Source organism: Poecilia mexicana, unplaced genomic scaffold (assembly GCF_051168715.1).
Source record: "Poecilia mexicana isolate PSO_F unplaced genomic scaffold, ASM5116871v1 scaffold_5, whole genome shotgun sequence".
NCBI lineage: Eukaryota > Metazoa > Chordata > Actinopteri > Cyprinodontiformes > Poeciliidae > Poecilia > Poecilia mexicana.
In genome coordinates, this window is record NW_028263374.1 from 9,795,330 (window position 1) to 9,813,965 (window position 18,636).

General features: G+C 35.0%; 1 protein-coding gene across 3 annotated transcripts in view; it reads right to left on the minus strand.

Moving 5' to 3' along the window:
- The window catches only part of chchd6b (coiled-coil-helix-coiled-coil-helix domain containing 6b), a 65,800-nt gene that overhangs the window by 18,968 nt on the left and 28,196 nt on the right, over positions 1-18,636 (minus strand). For all 3 annotated transcript variants that reach the window (XM_088005488.1, XM_088005490.1, XM_088005489.1), the window contains one exon: positions 9,303-9,438. In XM_088005488.1, coding sequence (XP_087861614.1) covers positions 9,303-9,438 — 136 coding nt within the window. The remainder of the gene's footprint in view (positions 1-9,302; positions 9,439-18,636) is intronic.

Genomic DNA, 18,636 nt, shown 5'->3' on the forward strand with positions numbered 1-18,636 from the left:
CGCAGAGGGGCGTGAAGATGTTTTTGTAGCAATCAATGGGGAGCCATAATGAGTGAAGGGAAGCATGCTAGTATTATAAAAATATTAATAACAGGAATATTATAGTCCACACAACGTAGTCTGCGTGTGGAGGAGAAGGCTGCTGAATAAATAGAGTGGCTGTTTTATCAGATCAGAGAAAGCAGGCAGTCCAAAGCTCACAGTGGGGCTCACCACCTGCTACTATTGATAGCTTTACACAACCACATGTTTATTTTCTTTCCCTTCTTCTTTTATGCAACTTATAAAAATTTTTTTGTTCTCAGCCTTTAAATCTTTATTGCTGTGAAAACTACTTTCTCTTTTATCATTTCCCTTTTATATGCACTTTAGTTGTTCTGAGACTAAGCATGCCTCATTGATTGAATTTTCTCTTCAGAAACTACAAATGAAAAACAGCAAAACAATTGCTTACTTAAGTTTTATTTGAAAGTACAAAATATTGAATTGAAATATGAATTGTTTTTCTTTTATATGGTAAAAAAAAAATGTACGAATGCAAAATTACACTTTGTTTCCTCGTGTTTATTGAAATGATAAATCAATAACAAAGAGAAATTAAAAATGTTCACGTAATTTCTTTTCCTAAAAGTTGTGCTTTAATAAATAGAAACTGACAACATATCAACAACAAGCTGTCTTCACACAGTGTCAAACTAAATTATTTGTGAGTCAGACAGATCCATGAATGTTTTGGTAATTGGATGTTCTCATCTGAAACAAGTATTGAAAAAGAATAAACAAGTGGTTTAAAATATTAAAAATAATGAGAAATGTTTTTTGTGGGTGTTCAAAAATCGATGAGTAGAAATTTTTATTTTGTTTCACTTTATTGTCATGTTGACAGAAATGAAAACATGTAAACACTGGCAAAGAGAAAGGAAAATTGCTCCTTTTCCCCTTTTTATTCCAAGACTGTCAATTAGCCTACTGTCATGTGAAGAAGTTAGGACACCCTATAAGAGTCTGTGTGTTTTTCTAACTTATTAGGATACATGGATAAGAAATGTTAACTTAAATTAAAAAAAAATCTTTTAAAATTACTAAACAAAATAAATAAACAAAACCTCCTTTTGGTAAAGAATAGCTGAGGACATAACTATATTTAATTCCAGCAGGCTCGGATTACACAGAGATGTGTTGACATGGTTAGAAAGTCATTATTCAGGATGTTGAAGAAGGTTTACCCTAAAGGCTAGATCTTGATCTCACTGAGATGCTGTGGGGTGACATAAAGTGGACTGTACATGCAAGAAACCCATCAAACATCTAACAGCTGAAAGTGAGAAGCAGCCAAACGTTGCTTTTCGACGTTTGGCTGCTTCGACCGTTGTCAGAGGCTGATGGATGGTGGATGGCTATGGGAAGAGTAGTGAAGCTGTTTTAGCCAAAGGGCCAAACAATTGCTAACTACTAAGGGGAAGGGTGTCTTATCTTCCTTTCCAGCTAGAAAATGCATATTTTGTTGTGCCTTTAAATCACTTCAAAGAACTGAATATTTATTGTGGTGTCTTAAGATTTTAAAATAGTAATTGCATAACTGCTAGGAGATCTTTTTTTTTTCAGCATGTTGTCCCACATTTACACCTCAACAAAAATAGAGATTTTTATTAGTTTGGACAAAGATAAGAATAATAAAAAAAAAAGAAGTAAAATCTTTTATCACAAATGAGTCTGATGTTTAACACTCATCTCTATCATTTATGAGTGATGCAGCAAACCATGTACTTAGGAGGCTCATGTTGAGGTACAAAGGGTATCAGAATACAGAAAAATTTACCAATATTATTAATATTTTAAAGGATCTGTGGCACTAGTGACTTTTATTCATCACTAGCTGAAGTAGGAAGTAGGGCAGAGAAAGAATGGGAAGACATGCAGTAAATTGCCCAGGGACGGGAATCGAACCCAGGACAGCTGCGTAGAGGACTGAGGCCTCAGCTCACGGAGAACCTGCTCTACCAATGAATTGTGTGAGACACCAACGATGACAGCTTCTTATTTCTCTCTGAGAAGCTTTTGTTATTAAAAAATGTCAGGAAAACTAAATAAACTTTGAATTTCTGCTAACTGATGTTCCAGAAAAATAAAACTGTATTTAATGTATCATCCCTCATTTTAAAACAGATATATAACTTACTTTGCTTCTTTAAATATTCATTTCTGGGGAGAAATCCATTTATAAAGCATGAACTGTTCTACCATAACCCATCCCTCCCGGTCGCAGAATATCTTTCTATTCATCATGTGCATATTCCCTCATATCGTCCAACTATTCTCTATTTTCCTGTAACAGTTTTCCATCAACGCTCACATTAAAAAGCTTCCAAGAGCTTCCCTCCCTTTAGTTTTCCTTTCTTTCATCAGGCTCCATCCATTCCTCTGCTTTCATCCCAGCTACAAAGACTCGCTCCTCATTTTTTCCTTTTCCAAAAAAATTGCCATAATTTCTACAACTCCAATTAATTATCTTTTTTTTTCTACCTGGAGAAACCATTAACAGGTTTAAACAGATTTGGATGTAATTTGTTGTGGAGGAAAGATATGTTTTCAAATGCTTACACTCTTAAGTGGTTTTCGGCAGTAAATGGACTAAACCTTTAGTTAGAGATGCAATGTCACTTGAGACCTACTTAAGATGCTACTAGCAACGCACTGTTGTTGAACAAAAAAAAAAAAGAAAGTTAATTCGAGTTAAATGTAGCTGCTAGAGAAAATGTCAACTGAAACGTCTGCAAGTAGGCAGAATGGTACTTCACAAATACTCACGATGCACATATACTGACACACACAAACACTCACACCACATGGCACAACTAATGGAGGTGAGAATAAGAGGAAAAAAAAAAGAGAGAAATGCAGCTCAAACACAGCAGGATCTATCCACAAACCCACGCAGTCCAAACCAGTGTGTTCCTTTCCCCGCCACCCACAGACACTAGCTGCTTGAACAGACACTAGCAGCATTTCTTTAAATTATTTGCTTTCAGAAACAAAACCTCTGACAGCATCTCAAAAAGAGATTTGATCAAAGAAGTTTCACTAAGAACGAAGACCACAATACCAACGCTAATGATCATAGTGGCATAACTAAACTTAATGGAGTTGCTTTTCTTGAACTACAAACCTGCTTGATATATTGTTGCTTTCCTTTAAAGCTGCAGCACTTTTATATAAAAGAAGGCTCCAGTTAAAGGTCAATTTTAAATTGAAATGAATTGTTAAGGATTTTGCATATGATTTCCTTTTTTGTTTGGTTTTTGCTTTGATCTGACGTTTCCCAATGTTATTCAGTTAAAATTTCTGGTCAAGAACCATGATGAGAGCAGCATTGTGAGGACGTGTTCTTGCTTTCCTGCTCTGAGTGCTCATTAAAGGGAGGGAGGGAAGGGAGAGCATTATGTATTTTCCAAAAAAAAAAAAAAAGAAAAAAAAAGGATTTTAGAGATTCCAACAGGACTGTTTTAGATGGTTGTGATTTACTGGACAGCAATAATATTTGGACTGTTGCTGATTTCAAATAGAGACTTCAGTTAAAAGCCAAAGTGGAAAGTGGAACAACATTTTATTTAGGTCTAAAAACATCACCATATTTGTGTATATCACCCACAAATGCTGTTACTATGCTCAGCACACCTCTGTAATCAAGCCTGAAACTGAGTGGCACTTCACCTGATCCCTCAGGAGCAAACACAAAAACAAATACATCTGGCAGGAGTCCCACAGGTTCAGATAGGTCAAGTACTGTGAGAGGGGTGGTGCCGTAGAAGTGTTTTTCTTTGAAATAGTTAGCCTCTGCTGATGGCATGAAGTAGGACAGCAATGTACATGGCCTGCACAGCAGTCTTAAAACATTGTGGAGTGGGACAAGAGGCCGAAGGCTATTTTGGATAACAGTTGTGTAGTAAATCACACATTCACATTATATAAACCAAAAATGTTATCATGTTTTTGTATTTTTTTTATTTTACTGCGATAATGAAAAGAAGAACAAAAACTTCAATTCAAAAATGCATCACAGCCCTTTTGGCTACATGTCGACTGCTGCATGCAGCAAGAGCCTTGCAATCAACAATGAGTGCTCTAAAAATAAAACCTGAACATTACCAAATAGGCTGCTCCAGTAGAGGAGTTACAGGAAGCTGTGCCACTGTACTGCTAAACAATGAACAATTATTTTACTCAACCATATTTTAAAATACATCAATATTTATGACATCAACACTTGAAAATGTTTAGTTAAGCTAGCAATCCTAAACAACTGTTCAGTTTTGGAAGTGTGCAAACATTGTTGAAATTTAGAATTATCACAATAAATGACTTTTATTAAGATACTCACCTCCAATAACAAACAGTACTTACCCATCCCTAATTCACATAGTTCAAGTCAGTGTTTACATGGACACATACACAACATGTACATTGAGTATTATATTAGAATACATGAATTAAAAGTAAGTAACGTTTTCACAAAAAATGTGAAAAAGGATTTGAATGTTTAAGCCTCTATAAGCTCAGGCAAATAGCAACATAAAATACTCCCAATCAAATTTTAATGGGGACATAAAGAGTTTGTGGTTGGACTTGCACCTATAAAAATTTGTGTGGTCTGAGCAAAACCTGTAACAAATAAACATGAGTGTATATGTGTATGGGAGTTGTATTATTGATGCAAGTATTTGGCGAATGACACCACAAACTTTGAAACAGAGGGCCTTGGTGCGTTGACCTTAATCTAGGCTATATAATTCACACAACAGTTTGCAAAGCTACAAGCAGAAACAAAAGGACCTTATGCATGACAACGGCCCGAGCAGAGACCCTGGCAGAAGATGGACAAGGGGACTAATAGATGAGAGGGGGTGAAAGGCCATACCCTGAACTGCCTCAACAGATGGTAAAGGGAAGAGTGTGTAAAAAAAAAAAAAAAGTGTATGCGTGAGCAGGCATGAATTATAAAACATAAAACAACTTCTGAGTGACATGTAAGGAAAGCTGCGCCACTGCAGATAGTGAAGTGGGGAGACTTCAAAAGGCAGCCAGAAAGAGGAAGATAGATATTCTAGTGATGTGGAGATCAAAACTTTGGAAGGAAAAAAAGAGATAATTTGGCTGCTAGTTTTATTGGCAGAATGATTGACAAACATAGTTTGATGGACACTCAAAGATGTATGGTAGAGTTTACACGAAGCCCATCTTAGTTGTAAGCACAGAGAAAAAAAACACTGAGTCGGATACAACCAGAAGATAGAACCAAATTTACGGCGAAATTCCAGCAGTAACATACTGTTATTCCAAAATACAGTAGGATATTATCAATTTGATGTTTTCTTCTGTTGTCATAATCAAGACTGACGACTGGCAGTTAACTACCGCAAAATAATTGTACAATACAGCTTTTTTCCTAGGCAAGACATTTTACTTGTATTTGCATCTTAGAGAACCAGCATTTAAGGACAATATTAAATGGAAAGACAAAAATTCTTTCCATAATAAATCGTTTTAGGGAATGAATCGAAATCTACAGAGCATAATCAAAAGTGTTAGATTACCAGTGTTGGTGTTGTATGTTAAAAATACAATGTTAATTAAACACTTTAGTCAAATTCAAAGATGTATCTTTGAATTTGAACACTGACAATTGTCAGTTTCCCTAAAGAGATGTTTCTATAAGCTGACTAATTTCTATAATGCCTAATGTCTGAGTTGTGTTCATGGTAATTATTTCTGACATTTTTATTTTATTTTTATTTCAGACTCTTTCATCAGATTTTTTCAGAAGGAATCTTATGTTTTTTTGAACAATAATAATCTGTTGCTAAGAGATAACAGTGTTTACTGGTACCACAAAGTGAAAATCAGATTTTTATGTTTGTATTGAATGTCTGTTTTTATAAAATATTCAGAACCAAAGTCAAACATTTTCACTATTCTGCAAAATTCACCAAAGTGAGAAGAAGAAATCATATGCTTTTTGAACAAAAACAATCTGTTGCTAAGAAATGACCATGCTTACTGGTAAAGTGCCACGAAGTAAACATATGATTTTTAGTTTTGAAAAATTTACAAACTGTAAATTTTGCAAAAGAATTTACAGTTACTGCAGATGAGCATTATAAGCAGTATTTCAAAATTGCTTATGTTTTATAAACAATAACATTACTTCTTATTAATTTAGTGTTAAGAAATTAGCTTTTTTTTCTGGTAACGAACTGCCACCAAGTATGAATCAGATTTTTACTTTTGTATTGAATAACTGTTTTATAATATACTGCTCAAAAAATAAAGGGAACATTCCACTTTAATTTTGTGTGTGGCTCCAAATCCAGGCCTCCATTGGTTAATAAATTTGATTTCCATTGATGATTTTTGTGTGATTTTGTTGTCGGCACATTCAACTTTGTACAGAACAAAGTATTCAATGAGAATATTTCATTCATTCAGATCTAGGATGTGTTATTTGAGTGTTCCCTTTATTTTTTTTGAGCAGTGTATATCTAACACCAATGACAAACATTTAAACTTTTCTGCAAAATTCACCAAATCCACAATCCTTGTTAAGTAGTAAGTGATATTTCAAAAGAGAAGAAATCATATGCATTTTTGAACAATAACAATCTGTCGCTAAGAGATGAGCATGTTTTCTGGTAACAAAGTGCCACTAAGTGAAAGTCAGATTTTTACTTTTGTGTTGAATGTCTGTTTTTACAATACATTTACCAATAATGACAAACATTTTCACTATTCTGAAAAATTCACCAAATGTGCAATTCTTGATAAATAGTAAATGATATTTTGAAAGAGCAGAAGAAATCTTGTGTCTTTTTTTTAACAATAACAATCTGTTGCTAAGAGATGAGCTTGCTTTCTGGTAACCAAGTGCCACAAAGAAAACATCTGATTTCTACTTTTGCAAAATTTAGCAGCTGTAAATTTCTTGTATCTTAAGCGGATAAGCAGTATTTCAAAAGAGCGTATGTTTTATAAACAATTATCTTACTTCTTATTAATTTGTGTTAACAGATGAGCATTTTTTTTCTGGTAACAAACTGCCACAAAGTGAAAATCAGATTTTTACTTTTATATTGAATGTCTGTTTTTACAGTATATTTACCAGCAATGACAAACGTTTTCACTTTTCTGGAAAATTCACCAAATGCACAATTCTAGTTAAGTAGTAAGTGATATTTCGAAAGAGAAGAAGAAATCTTATGTTTTTTTGAACAATAATAATCTGTTGCTAAGAGATGACCATGTTTACTGGTCACCAAGTACCATGAAGTAAACATCTGATTTCTACTTTTTCAAAATTTACCAACTGTAAATGTCTTGTGTTTAAACAGATAAGCAGTATTTCAAAAGAGCTTATGTAACATAAGCAATATTACTTGTTATTAATTTGTGTTAATAGATGAGCATTTTTTTCTGGTAACGAACTGCCACGAAGTGAAAATCAGATTTTTACTTTTGTATTGAATGTGTCTGTTTTATAATATATTTTTCACCAATGACGAAGAAAACATTATCACTTTTCTGCAAAATTCACCAACTGCACAATTCTTGGCAAACATAATCACTTGGTCATTCCTCCTTTACGTGAATATCTGCATCAATGCAATGTTGGGCATGGAGTCGATTGGTCAATGCTACTTTGAAACTTTGGAAAGCCTTGGCATACTTTGACACAGGTAACAAACCTCACCCTGGCTACAATGATTAAAAATACTCTGCTCACATGAAAAGGAAAATGCAAAGAATTGTATTTTCTTTTTTTTTTTCTTTCCAAAGTTCCCTTCTGCTATAAAAAAACCAAAATACTGAGGCTCTGTCAGACAATAACTGGAATGATGATATCTGATAATAGACTGGAAGGAGATAGTAACACTTTTAATGTGAAATCTTTCAGACTTACAGGTTTAAATCTTATTCCTAGAAACATTTATGAGTTGTTCAAAGTCTGAGACAGGGATGAAAAAAAAACTTCAAAAGTCTCAAAGGTCAAACCTGAAAAGCCACTATCTTCGAAATAGTGGTGCAAGCCAGTCTTTAAAATGAAAGATTTAATCTCTGTTAGATTATCCCTATAAAGAAAGGGTAGACAGGGAAGATGTCAGTGATAAAATGTCAGGGTCAAGATTGTTTTCTACAAAGAAAAAGCCACAATGTGAACTTTAAAAAGGCACCGGCTTGGTATTCTGTGAATTTTAGGGAGATGGACACACAAATGTTTAAGTTTTAACAACAAAAGTTAAACAAACTTTTATCCTGCACCATAACAAAGATAAGGAACATTTACTTAAGAAATATATACTGTTTTGTTACTTGGCAATGGCATATAATGATACTTTGGATAAAATATTATACGGAGAAATCTCACTTTTCAAGTCTTAACTTCTGGTTTTCATAATGTTACCCTTTACTATTTTCTTTACTTTCACTGTCATACTTTTAATTTTTTTTTTTCTGTAGATATTTACTTTAGCCAGTTATTGTCATTTTCACCACATTTTTCTAAGTATTTGACTCTGAATTAAATATGTGCTTGAAAAAAGAAAAAAAAAAAACTTCCACTCTCAATTTATATTTCATATAATTAAAAAAAAAAGTCTGGTGCATGAATATAAAACGTTTCTTCCCCACAGAGCAGCATTCTACTGGTAATTACGCTTTTGAAACAATATAAAACCACTGATTGCTTTTATTCTGAGCCTTTGCTTTTATCGGCTGTTGGTACAGCCAAATTCATCAATTGTTGCTCTGAGCCTTTTATAACTTTGAAGCGGCAGAATGACATTCTGCCATGGTAATAATGTGCAAATTACTCCATTCAGAATTGCTTTTTGATTGATAAATTGAGTAAATAAAACACTTTGTAGATAAGCCTTGGGTTTAAACACTCTTTGAAAAAGCAACAGCAAAGCGAAACACTGTAAAAAGTGAATGCAAAACCCATTTTTGAACACTGGTAATGATGTAAGCCCCCAAATAGAAAGCATATGTCGTTTCTGTATTCTCCAACTTGAGGTGTCAAAATATTCAACAGGAAAGAAGCAAATACTTTGAAATTAAGTACTTTAAATTAAGACTTTGAGGTTCTTTGTCTTTTTGCTGTCATCTTCTAGTGTCAGCAATAAAAGCAGGTTACTTCAAAATCTCATTAGCTTGCAGCTAAGCTGAAAGTAAATATGGTGCCCTGAAAAGAAAACTGCCCATTTCTCTGTATTTGCTCTTACACCTACATGCAGACTGCAGCCATGACTTACCTTCTTCCCTTGCTGAACACAGTTCATGTACTGCTTAGCCAGTCTGGAGCAGTGCAGTGTCTGCTTTGGGTTTTCTTTATAGCATTGAAGCACTTTGGTCTGCAGCTCAGTGCACATGGTTGCAATGTACCGGGGCCTAGAAGAGGAGCAAAAAAAAAGAAGGGTCATTACTCTGTAAAATAAAAACTTGGATGTCTGTAATAATGCAGTGATGTCTAAATCAGATATTCCTTCTTACACTGATAAACTTAGAAGTCCCACTGCAGTACTAACACAAACAGCAGCAAATAATTGCTGTTCAGTACATTATGCTAGTAATTTGTTGACACATATTAATCGTTGTGGTTCAATTCAGAGGCATTTTTTTTTTTACATCTTATCTTGAAAAACCGGGACATTTTGAAACCATAACTTTGTTTCTCACATGCCCTGGTAAAATCTTGGACATTATCTGTTGCTTCTCTTCTATTCAGGTGCAGAAATCTACCATTTACTCCTTGGAAAGAGCCATTATTTGAATAACAATACTTCAAGAAACCAATTTTATTACTGTATGATAAAGTAAGGTTATTACGGAAGATGTTTTGAAAGTTGCAAGGGAGCGCTGTTGCACCATTTCTGTTCCGACATTTCGAAACCCTTTAAATATGTAATTTTCATGCAGGTCTAATGCGTCCACCAAGTTTGGTGAGTTTTCGTATATGTTTAGAGCTCCAAAAAGCCAATACCTTAGACAGAAGAAACCCCCCCCCCTAAAAAAAACAGTACAGATACAATAGATATTTGCAGAGCTTCGCTGCTCAGGTTTAATAATATCCTTAACAGAGAAGTGTTCTCACACTGAAAATTTTGAAAAAATGAAACTTTTCATTTAAGTCAATTTATGCAGTGAGGGGGGAAAAAAATACAACTGTACGTGTTGAGCTTGTTAGAAATGGGAGTGACAGTACCACCAGCAACTTCTGGCTCATATCAATGAATATTAATTAGTAGCAAAAGAAAAGGGACAAAAAATAAATTGCTCCAAAATGAGACTGTTTGTAGTTTTTTTTTTTTTTTAGTTAAAGTTGAACAAGCTAAGATAGCTTCAAAAGCAGACTCAGTCTGTAGAGACAGATGAATTATGCATCAAGCAAAGAGCTTAGTAGTCAATGTCAAACGTTCTTTTTTTTGGTTATCTGACTCGCACATTGAGTTTGTGTACAGCAACAAAAGCACGCAATTCAAACCACACCTACGAACACATTCAGGCACATCCACTCGGGCTCAGACCTTCACACGGGTACTGAATGCTAATCCTACAAGAGTGTAATCCTTGATTGCTCTGTTGCTTGTGGTAATTTACCTGCTGTTGTGACAGAATTTGCAAGTGGAAGGATGTGGACAAATATATTCACACATACGTAGCCGATGCACAGAAACACAAAGGAGATAGCAACCCTTTGAATTCGTTTGCTTTTACAACAATTCACTTCAGCTAAACAAATCATTGCTTTTTTTTCCCTAATGCCACAAACATAAATGACAAAGCATGAATATTTGACTCAATTAAATTCACTTGTTATGCCCTTTAATTTAATACACATTGAAGCAATTTAATTTAGAAATATCAAAAACATCTGCACCCAACTGTGTCAAAAGCGATTGACATTTTGTAAATAAATAAATAAAATAAAAATAAAATCCAGCTTTTCAGTAAGTTGCTGAATATATTAGGGTAAGACACTACTTATAAACATAAATAAAATGTATAATGTAGCAATTATAGAAACTCACTCTGAAGCTTGATCTGTTTTATCAAACTTCCTTCTAATTAAAAAGTAGTAGTTCCTTACTGCCATAGAGAGACAGGTGAAGATGGACATCAGACCTGACATAACATGCTTAATTTCTCATCAAGAAACTGCTATCAGTATCTTATCTTAGAACAGTAAATATCCACCATAAATGATGTTTAAGGTGGATATTTACTAATAATATAATATAATATAATATAATATAATATAAGATAAGATAATATCCAATTACAGACAGCACATTCATTCATTCTTCCGTTCCTGATAGAGTTGCACATTATACTGAGTTACAATCGTAAAGTAAATGTGTGCATTTGAATGCAATGTCTGGTAGGTTAAACTATTTCAAGTGTATTAAAACTCTGCTTTAAAAAAAATTTGATTTCTCTATTTCAACATATTTCCCTCTGATTCATGCACATTTCTGACAGACTAGACAGAACCATGTGGGCAAATACACACAGTCATTGCAATATTCAGCAACATAATATCATGCAGTTCCCGTTCCTGATATTTATAACGTCTTTCCTACTTCATCTGTTTTAAAGTAAGTTTTCAGAGAAAGGAGTGCCAAGTTATACAAACCCTAAGAAAATAAAAAAAGGGAAGGCATGTGAGGTATATTTTAAAAAATACAAAATTTCTTACATTTACTGACTTTTATTTATTTGCTGTTTTTATAAACAGCATGTAAGCCATGCTTCTGTTGAAAATATCTTATATGAGCAATTGTGAAATAAAATGGGGCTGGCAGTGTTGACTTTTTTTTCCCCTTTCGAATTTCTCTGCGCACCTTCTATAGGGGACAGGTTGTCAGGTACAGAGACATCCTTTTCAGAAGGAACCATGGCTTGTAGTGTATGCAGAATGCAGTTTTGCTCTTTCTTTAAAAATCCGAGGACATCTGCAGAGAACTTCTGCACAAAGAAAAAATATCTTCCTCTAAAATCTAGATTTACTTTACTGCATTACTTGTGCTACACAAGCTTGAATCACTTTTTCTAAGTGCATCTACATATTAACGTTAGATCTCTGATATGACTAGAGGTCTATGATATGGCTGCTGCTATATTTATTGATGACAATCTGAATAGTCCTCCTGATTTTTTGTTTTAAACACACATTTTTTTTTTCTTTCAAAGCAAAGATCTGTGATACTTACATATATACGAATGGTGCTTCTGGAGGTAGAAAAGTCCGTACTAGTTGGTATCAGCAAAATGAAACACATGTTGAATTTTCTAGAGTACAAATCTACAGATCTGACTCAAGTTTGGCTCAGGATCCCAATCCTTGCATTTTTAAATGGCTGGTATCAGAGCAGATGAATGCACTAAAGAAAATCAGCTGATACTCTGATTTCTACATTTTACCTTAGTCACATCATTAAAGCCATTAACTATAAACACTGCAAACTGCCATAAGGGATCTTGGTGAAACACTCCAAGTGCTTTTGCTTTCTTGTCTATAGTTTGACACCATCTTGTAACAAATAAATGCTGTCAATGCTGTCTGTCTTTAGCAAGTGATCTTGCAAGCCTCTCTCACCACCACTCACCAGTAGACAAAGCAGAGGACACTTATTCCACTCTGTGCCCATATTGCAAATAAATCACATCTTTGCACAGCTGAGCCATGCTATTGATCGATGCTCTCTGATCACGCTAGCTCTTCTAACTAGTGACGCACCCCTGGGCCGGGTTGTGTGTCTGAGTGAGATCATTTGATACCTGAACATGGGGATGTGACGAAGCTGTACCAAACTGTACCACTGCAACCAACAAGAAAGTTCAACGACTTGGGTATTGTTTTACCAAAGGAGGCCAGCACCGAGATTTAGGTAAAATGTTGCAGAACTAAACTAATTTCATGTCAAATGTCAAAATTCCAACAGAAACATGTAGACAAAATCCCAAATAAGCTATTTAGAGATGTTATCAGTATAAAAAAAGTGTAGGTCATATTTCATCACCTTCCTAAAGTAATGGCCTAAATCACGACCTCTTTCTCTCAGAAACATGTTTTAGGCAAAAATATCACTTTTGGCAGGAAATTACTTTGACCATTATTTTAGGAAGGTGACATTATATGAAATTTACAATACAAACTCCTCTGACATTTCTGGTATAGGAATTGCATAACACATACATATCAAACAAACCATAAACCACAACTAAAGCAACATCTTTTGGGGGGTAAATGTTATTGAGAAATATATATAATAAACTATTTTATTTTTGTATCAACATCTAAATTCAAGATAACGTCTAGATGAAAGCACGGTCGCTGCTTAACCTCTTGCCACAGTGTTGCATAAAGCAATGGTGAACTCAAATGTTCCACCACAGGATTTTTCAGGCTGCATACAAAGAGCAAGAATTGTAGAGGGAATGAATTAGAGTTTAATTCGATAAGGAGGCACATGTTTCATCATGTCAAATGAAGAACTGAAGATGACCACTTGACATTCACACACACACACACTCATGCACAAATCTCTATGCTTGCACGCACACCAACACCCAGTCAACACTCGGAGCTGTCCTCGTACCATGCCAGAAAGCAATTACGGATTCATGCCTCCTTCACATATGAATGAGCTCAGAGGTTCCTTCCTTTACTTACAAATACACAACAAATATGCACACCCAGTGTGCACGTCAGTGTTATCTGTGCTTAACAAATCCACAGTATGCGTGTGTGTGCGCGCGTGTGCTCGCATGCGAGAAGCTGTGCATACAAATAAGACTGCGAGAGAAATTTCTCTGCACTGGTGTGTCTATTGTGCAGTCTTGGTATGTGTGGGTGTGGGTGCTAGCGTGTGCAGTGGAGGGTAAAGCGACAGGATTAAACAAATCAGAGGTAGAGGGAATATTCATGAAGAGGGAAGTGAATGCAACCTATGAGAGAGAAAGAAACCGAATGTGACAGTGATGAATTAAATGATGAATAACCCTTCCAGTTTGCATGGACAAACAGTAGTCCATGGCAACCATCGGTCTACGATTTACCTTTTCCTCATTATAAGGTGCAACGCCACTAGGTGCGCTGGAGGCACTCAAACATTTCTCCATGTTAACCTATCAAGACAGGTTACTGACTGATGCCTTCAGGATCTGTCCTGCACATTGATAATTGATGATAGTTTCCAACATTTCTAATATGCTGGACACAAATATGTAGTAATATAATTCTTAATAGTGCTGTAATAGCCAACCGTCCTTGGATGTGAACTCTGAAACCATACCAGTCAGTTCTTCATATCATCCATAAACTAGTAATATCTATTTCCTGGCCAAAGATGCAGCATGGCTAGGTCAAAAATAAAACACGAATTTATGACCTAAAGGTTGCATTCAAGCTTTCCCTGTTTGATTTGCTTTAATCAAACTCTAGTTTAGTTGTTTAGAAAGTCCGGTTCATTTGAGGGGGTGTGAATGTGTGATCAAGTGCTGGTGCAGACCAAAAAAGACTAATCATAATTTAATTGTTGATATCTGAATTATATGTTTCAGATAGCCTGTAATTAAATGCAGAGATCGAAGCTTCCATACTAATTAATGGTAAATCTGACATCATTTATATTAGTCATAATGTAGTTAGAGATTTCTCAAACAGGTATTTTGTCTAGTCAAAATATAATTAGAGATATCTTAATTTACTAATATGTCTGGCCATAAACCAAATATATGTAAATTTGGTGAAACAAATTTTACATTAAAACAGCATGCCACAGAGACAGCATCTTTTTTTTTTTTTTTTTTTTTTGTGGTGGTGGATTGAAGGTGCTTGTTGCTAGAGGTTGATTTGCACCCCTGGGTGTTGACCATCAGCAAAGTCTGGTGGTCCAAAAAAAAAAAGTTGCTTCTGAAGACAAAAAAGTCCTTTATCCCCTCATAAAAACTAGAAATAGGACCAAGCTTCTGAAAATCTATAAGTTCTTAATGATTCTCAGATTTTACTAGTATCATCTTGATACTATTATTTTGAAAGCTAATTTCTTAGTATAAATTCTCCATTTCTTTTCTTAATTCGTGTGAAACTTATTTAGAGTTAATACGGATCTTTCATTTTAATTGAGATGCTGATTACCTTTGAACTGATTCAAAAATTTGTATAAAAATCCACTTAAAGTTTTTACTTAAAACAAGTATGGTTCAAATGAGAAAGTCAAGAATTTTGCCCTTCAGACTGATTTGTCAAAGATTAGGAGACTAGTTGACTGTGATAGATTGTGATACTTTGTGGCTTATTGAACTTCTTCTCACTGAATAGATATCAAGTATGCTAATGAAATGCATTCATTCTGGATAAAAAGGGGATATAATCTCTGACACATAGATGAGGGATTAGCAGTGTTCCTCTAGATACAGAGATTGCATTGTGTTGAAATCAATTACTTGTGTCCAAATTTAACGTTTAGATTCTTTTGAATAGTTGATGTTTGCCTTTGCAACTTGACAATATGTCTGTGTTCTGAATTACTCCCTAAGAATTCACGATAGCAGCAACAATAGCCTCAAGGTATTAATCCAAACTCAGGAGGAGAAAAAAAAGTAATTCTTTTTTCTATTTAACACAAGAAACTTTCTGATAGCAGGAGTGTTTTAATAATGGAATCTGAAGCAGAAAATTGCCTCTGCTAATCTGCACCAACTGCCTCGTTTGACTGAAGTAAAAGGTGAGCTCTTATTAGAAAAACATTAGTCGACCCAGCTAGTTTGATTGCTAACTTTTGCAGCAAAAAGAAGCAAAACAACATCCAAATTGCTTTCTGAAAAGTGACGGTCGGCAAAGATGCGTGAAGAGTTGAGGGGGGAAGATTAGGATGGAATTGTAAGTTTCTCATTATTTTTTTTGTCTCACCTTGGTGGTGTGTGGCTTTTTATGAAGAGAGCTCAAGCTCTTGGTTTTTGCAGGGCATGACAAGAGGGAATTAAGTAATAATAAGAAAAAGAAAAGATCGAAGGGGCGTAGCATTTTATTATTCTCCATGTCTGAGGAGGCACTGTTTGTGTTTGTGTGTGTACCGGGGGATGCTTATTAATGACGAGGATTTTGGTTGCCTTAAACTAGCAGCTGTGGCATTCTACTTTACTTTTTAATAATACACTGAATGAAAAGGAAGCGAAGAGAGGATCAAAGATGTCATGGCTGGGGTGAGATCAAAAGAAACGACAGAGCAGGCAACTTCTATTGTAAGAGGCTTTGTGAAGCTTTTATGAAAATGCTATGAGCATAACATAGTTCAGCTCACACTAATCTTACTTACCAATCACGCAATATCAGAAACACAGAATATTTCTACAAAGTATAATTTGGCAGTCATGGGAAAGATTTATCCGACCTTTGCTAAGTTATGGCACAAACTTAAATCCCAAGTTCATATACTGCAATATTACATCCCTAAATTTTATCTCAGCTCTGCAGAAACACAGTTCTATCTCGAATGGGAATAACATCCAAGAGCAGTGGAAGTCGTGTGCTGCAGACAGACAGAGTTCTGCTTCTATCTTTCTACACCGACACATGAAATGCTAAAAACAGATGGAGTTGATTGATAAAAATTTGCACTCAGTTAGCCAGACTGATTGATCCCTACCAGTCTCGCTTTGTGGGGACAGAGGAAAAGGAAGATTTTATAGGATAAAGGCAGTGTTTCATTAAAACAGGTGACAAGCGAGAACAAGATAAGGGGCCCGTGTGTTCATGGGATTGTGTGTGACGCCTCATCGCTGATAACTGCTCAATCAAGAAAACTTGTGGTTGAACGACTCACTCAAGTTGGGAAGGATAAGGACCTTCTATCAGTGTTCATCTTCAGCTTTGTGATTTCAGACTTTCAGACAGTTTTTCGGTTTCTCCATCTAGCTTTTTATTTAAACAGTTTTACTTTTTTTTTTTTTTAAGTTAGCATTTCAAGCTTGTGGCTCAAAATATGTTTAGTTGAAAATCACAAAACAATAGTCAGAGAAAATAAAATACAAAATGCAATAACCTTAGACATTGTCTCTTTAAAGATGTTTTGTATTACACACAACTCGTGTGTATTTTCTTCATTGATGGTGTAGCATAGTAGTTTTTTCCCCCATTTTGTTCACTAGTTTCAATTATCATTAATATTTTTTTGTTATCTTTATGTTATGCTGCGACTTACAAAGAACTTTGGGTAAAATTGCAGTCCAAAAGTAAATCTTAAATGTGCTTGATTTAAATTAATCAACCAGATACCACCTGCTCTACTTTCAAATAACAAATAGCAATGGTCAAATACAATGTTATGAATTTTTCAGGGTTAGTAATATATTTGTCAGGTCTTGACTGAACTCTGAACTGCCTGGGCTGTTTGCATGTTTAATAGCAGAGACCTAAAAATTCAATCAAAACTTAGAAGGACAGAAAGACAGAAATGAAGAACTAAAAGCAGCAACATGCATAGCAGACAGTAACCTGTACCTCTTATTCAAGTATTCACCTCTACAATAGCAGAGGTGTAGAGATTCAGATGAGACAGTGGGCTTTAAACTACCAGGCTGCACAGTCACCATTTGGGACGAATCCTCACACAGACACCTGAGGTTCACTTAGATTCTGCCCTAGAGTAACAAGGTTCTTTAAGAGGATTAATGGATTTCAAGATCTTAAGGTAAGCCCTGCCCACATGTTGTGCTTTCTTTGCAGTCAGGTGCTATTTGGGGAATATGGGTTGCATGGACACCCCAAGGCAAAACTCTTCTAAACTCCTTATAGCAAGTCAACCATGCAATATGTCTCCATATGAAGGCAATATTTTGATATGGAATCACATGAGCTTCAGGCAAGGAGAGGAAGTAACCTGTGGGCTAAATATATGTATTCTGAGTTCTTGAAGCACCTGAAGTGAGACTCATCTTCACTAAAGCTTTGCCAAACATTTTGGCCAAATATGTGGCTTTTAGCTTCATCGGGCAATTTATTAGTTTGTATAAAGGGAATTGGTAAATTGCTGATCCATGCAACCACAAATACACAAAGGATGAGGAAGAAGAACAACAAAAATATAAACAGACTGGATTTGTGGTGTATACAAATTATCATAAATCATTTAAAAAGATCCCCCTGGACCAGCCCAAATTATTTTTATCACATAGAATAAGATGAAACCAACACACTTTTAAACAATGCTAAGAAGTTTCATTCATGAAGTACGAGGAGGGAGGCACAAATTATCTTTTTTTGTTAAATTAAGAGCATTCATAATTATCTAACTAATTTGTGCATGTAAAAATAGCTACGATAAAAAAGAACAAATTTTACATTCCACTATGATTATTGTCAGTGTTAAAATGTTGGAGTTGTAGCAAAAGCCTACAAACAATAAAGTGAGCACAAAAACATTAAAACAAGAAGATGGACATGTAGAGTTTAGTTGCCAAGAAAGAGTTGAAGAATTTCTTTTCTTGTGTCATTTTAGCTAAATAGCATAATGTGTACTGCTCCAATCCTCCCCTGAACAGTTGGTAAATAGAATAATTACTGACTGGTCAGTGTAGAGTGAA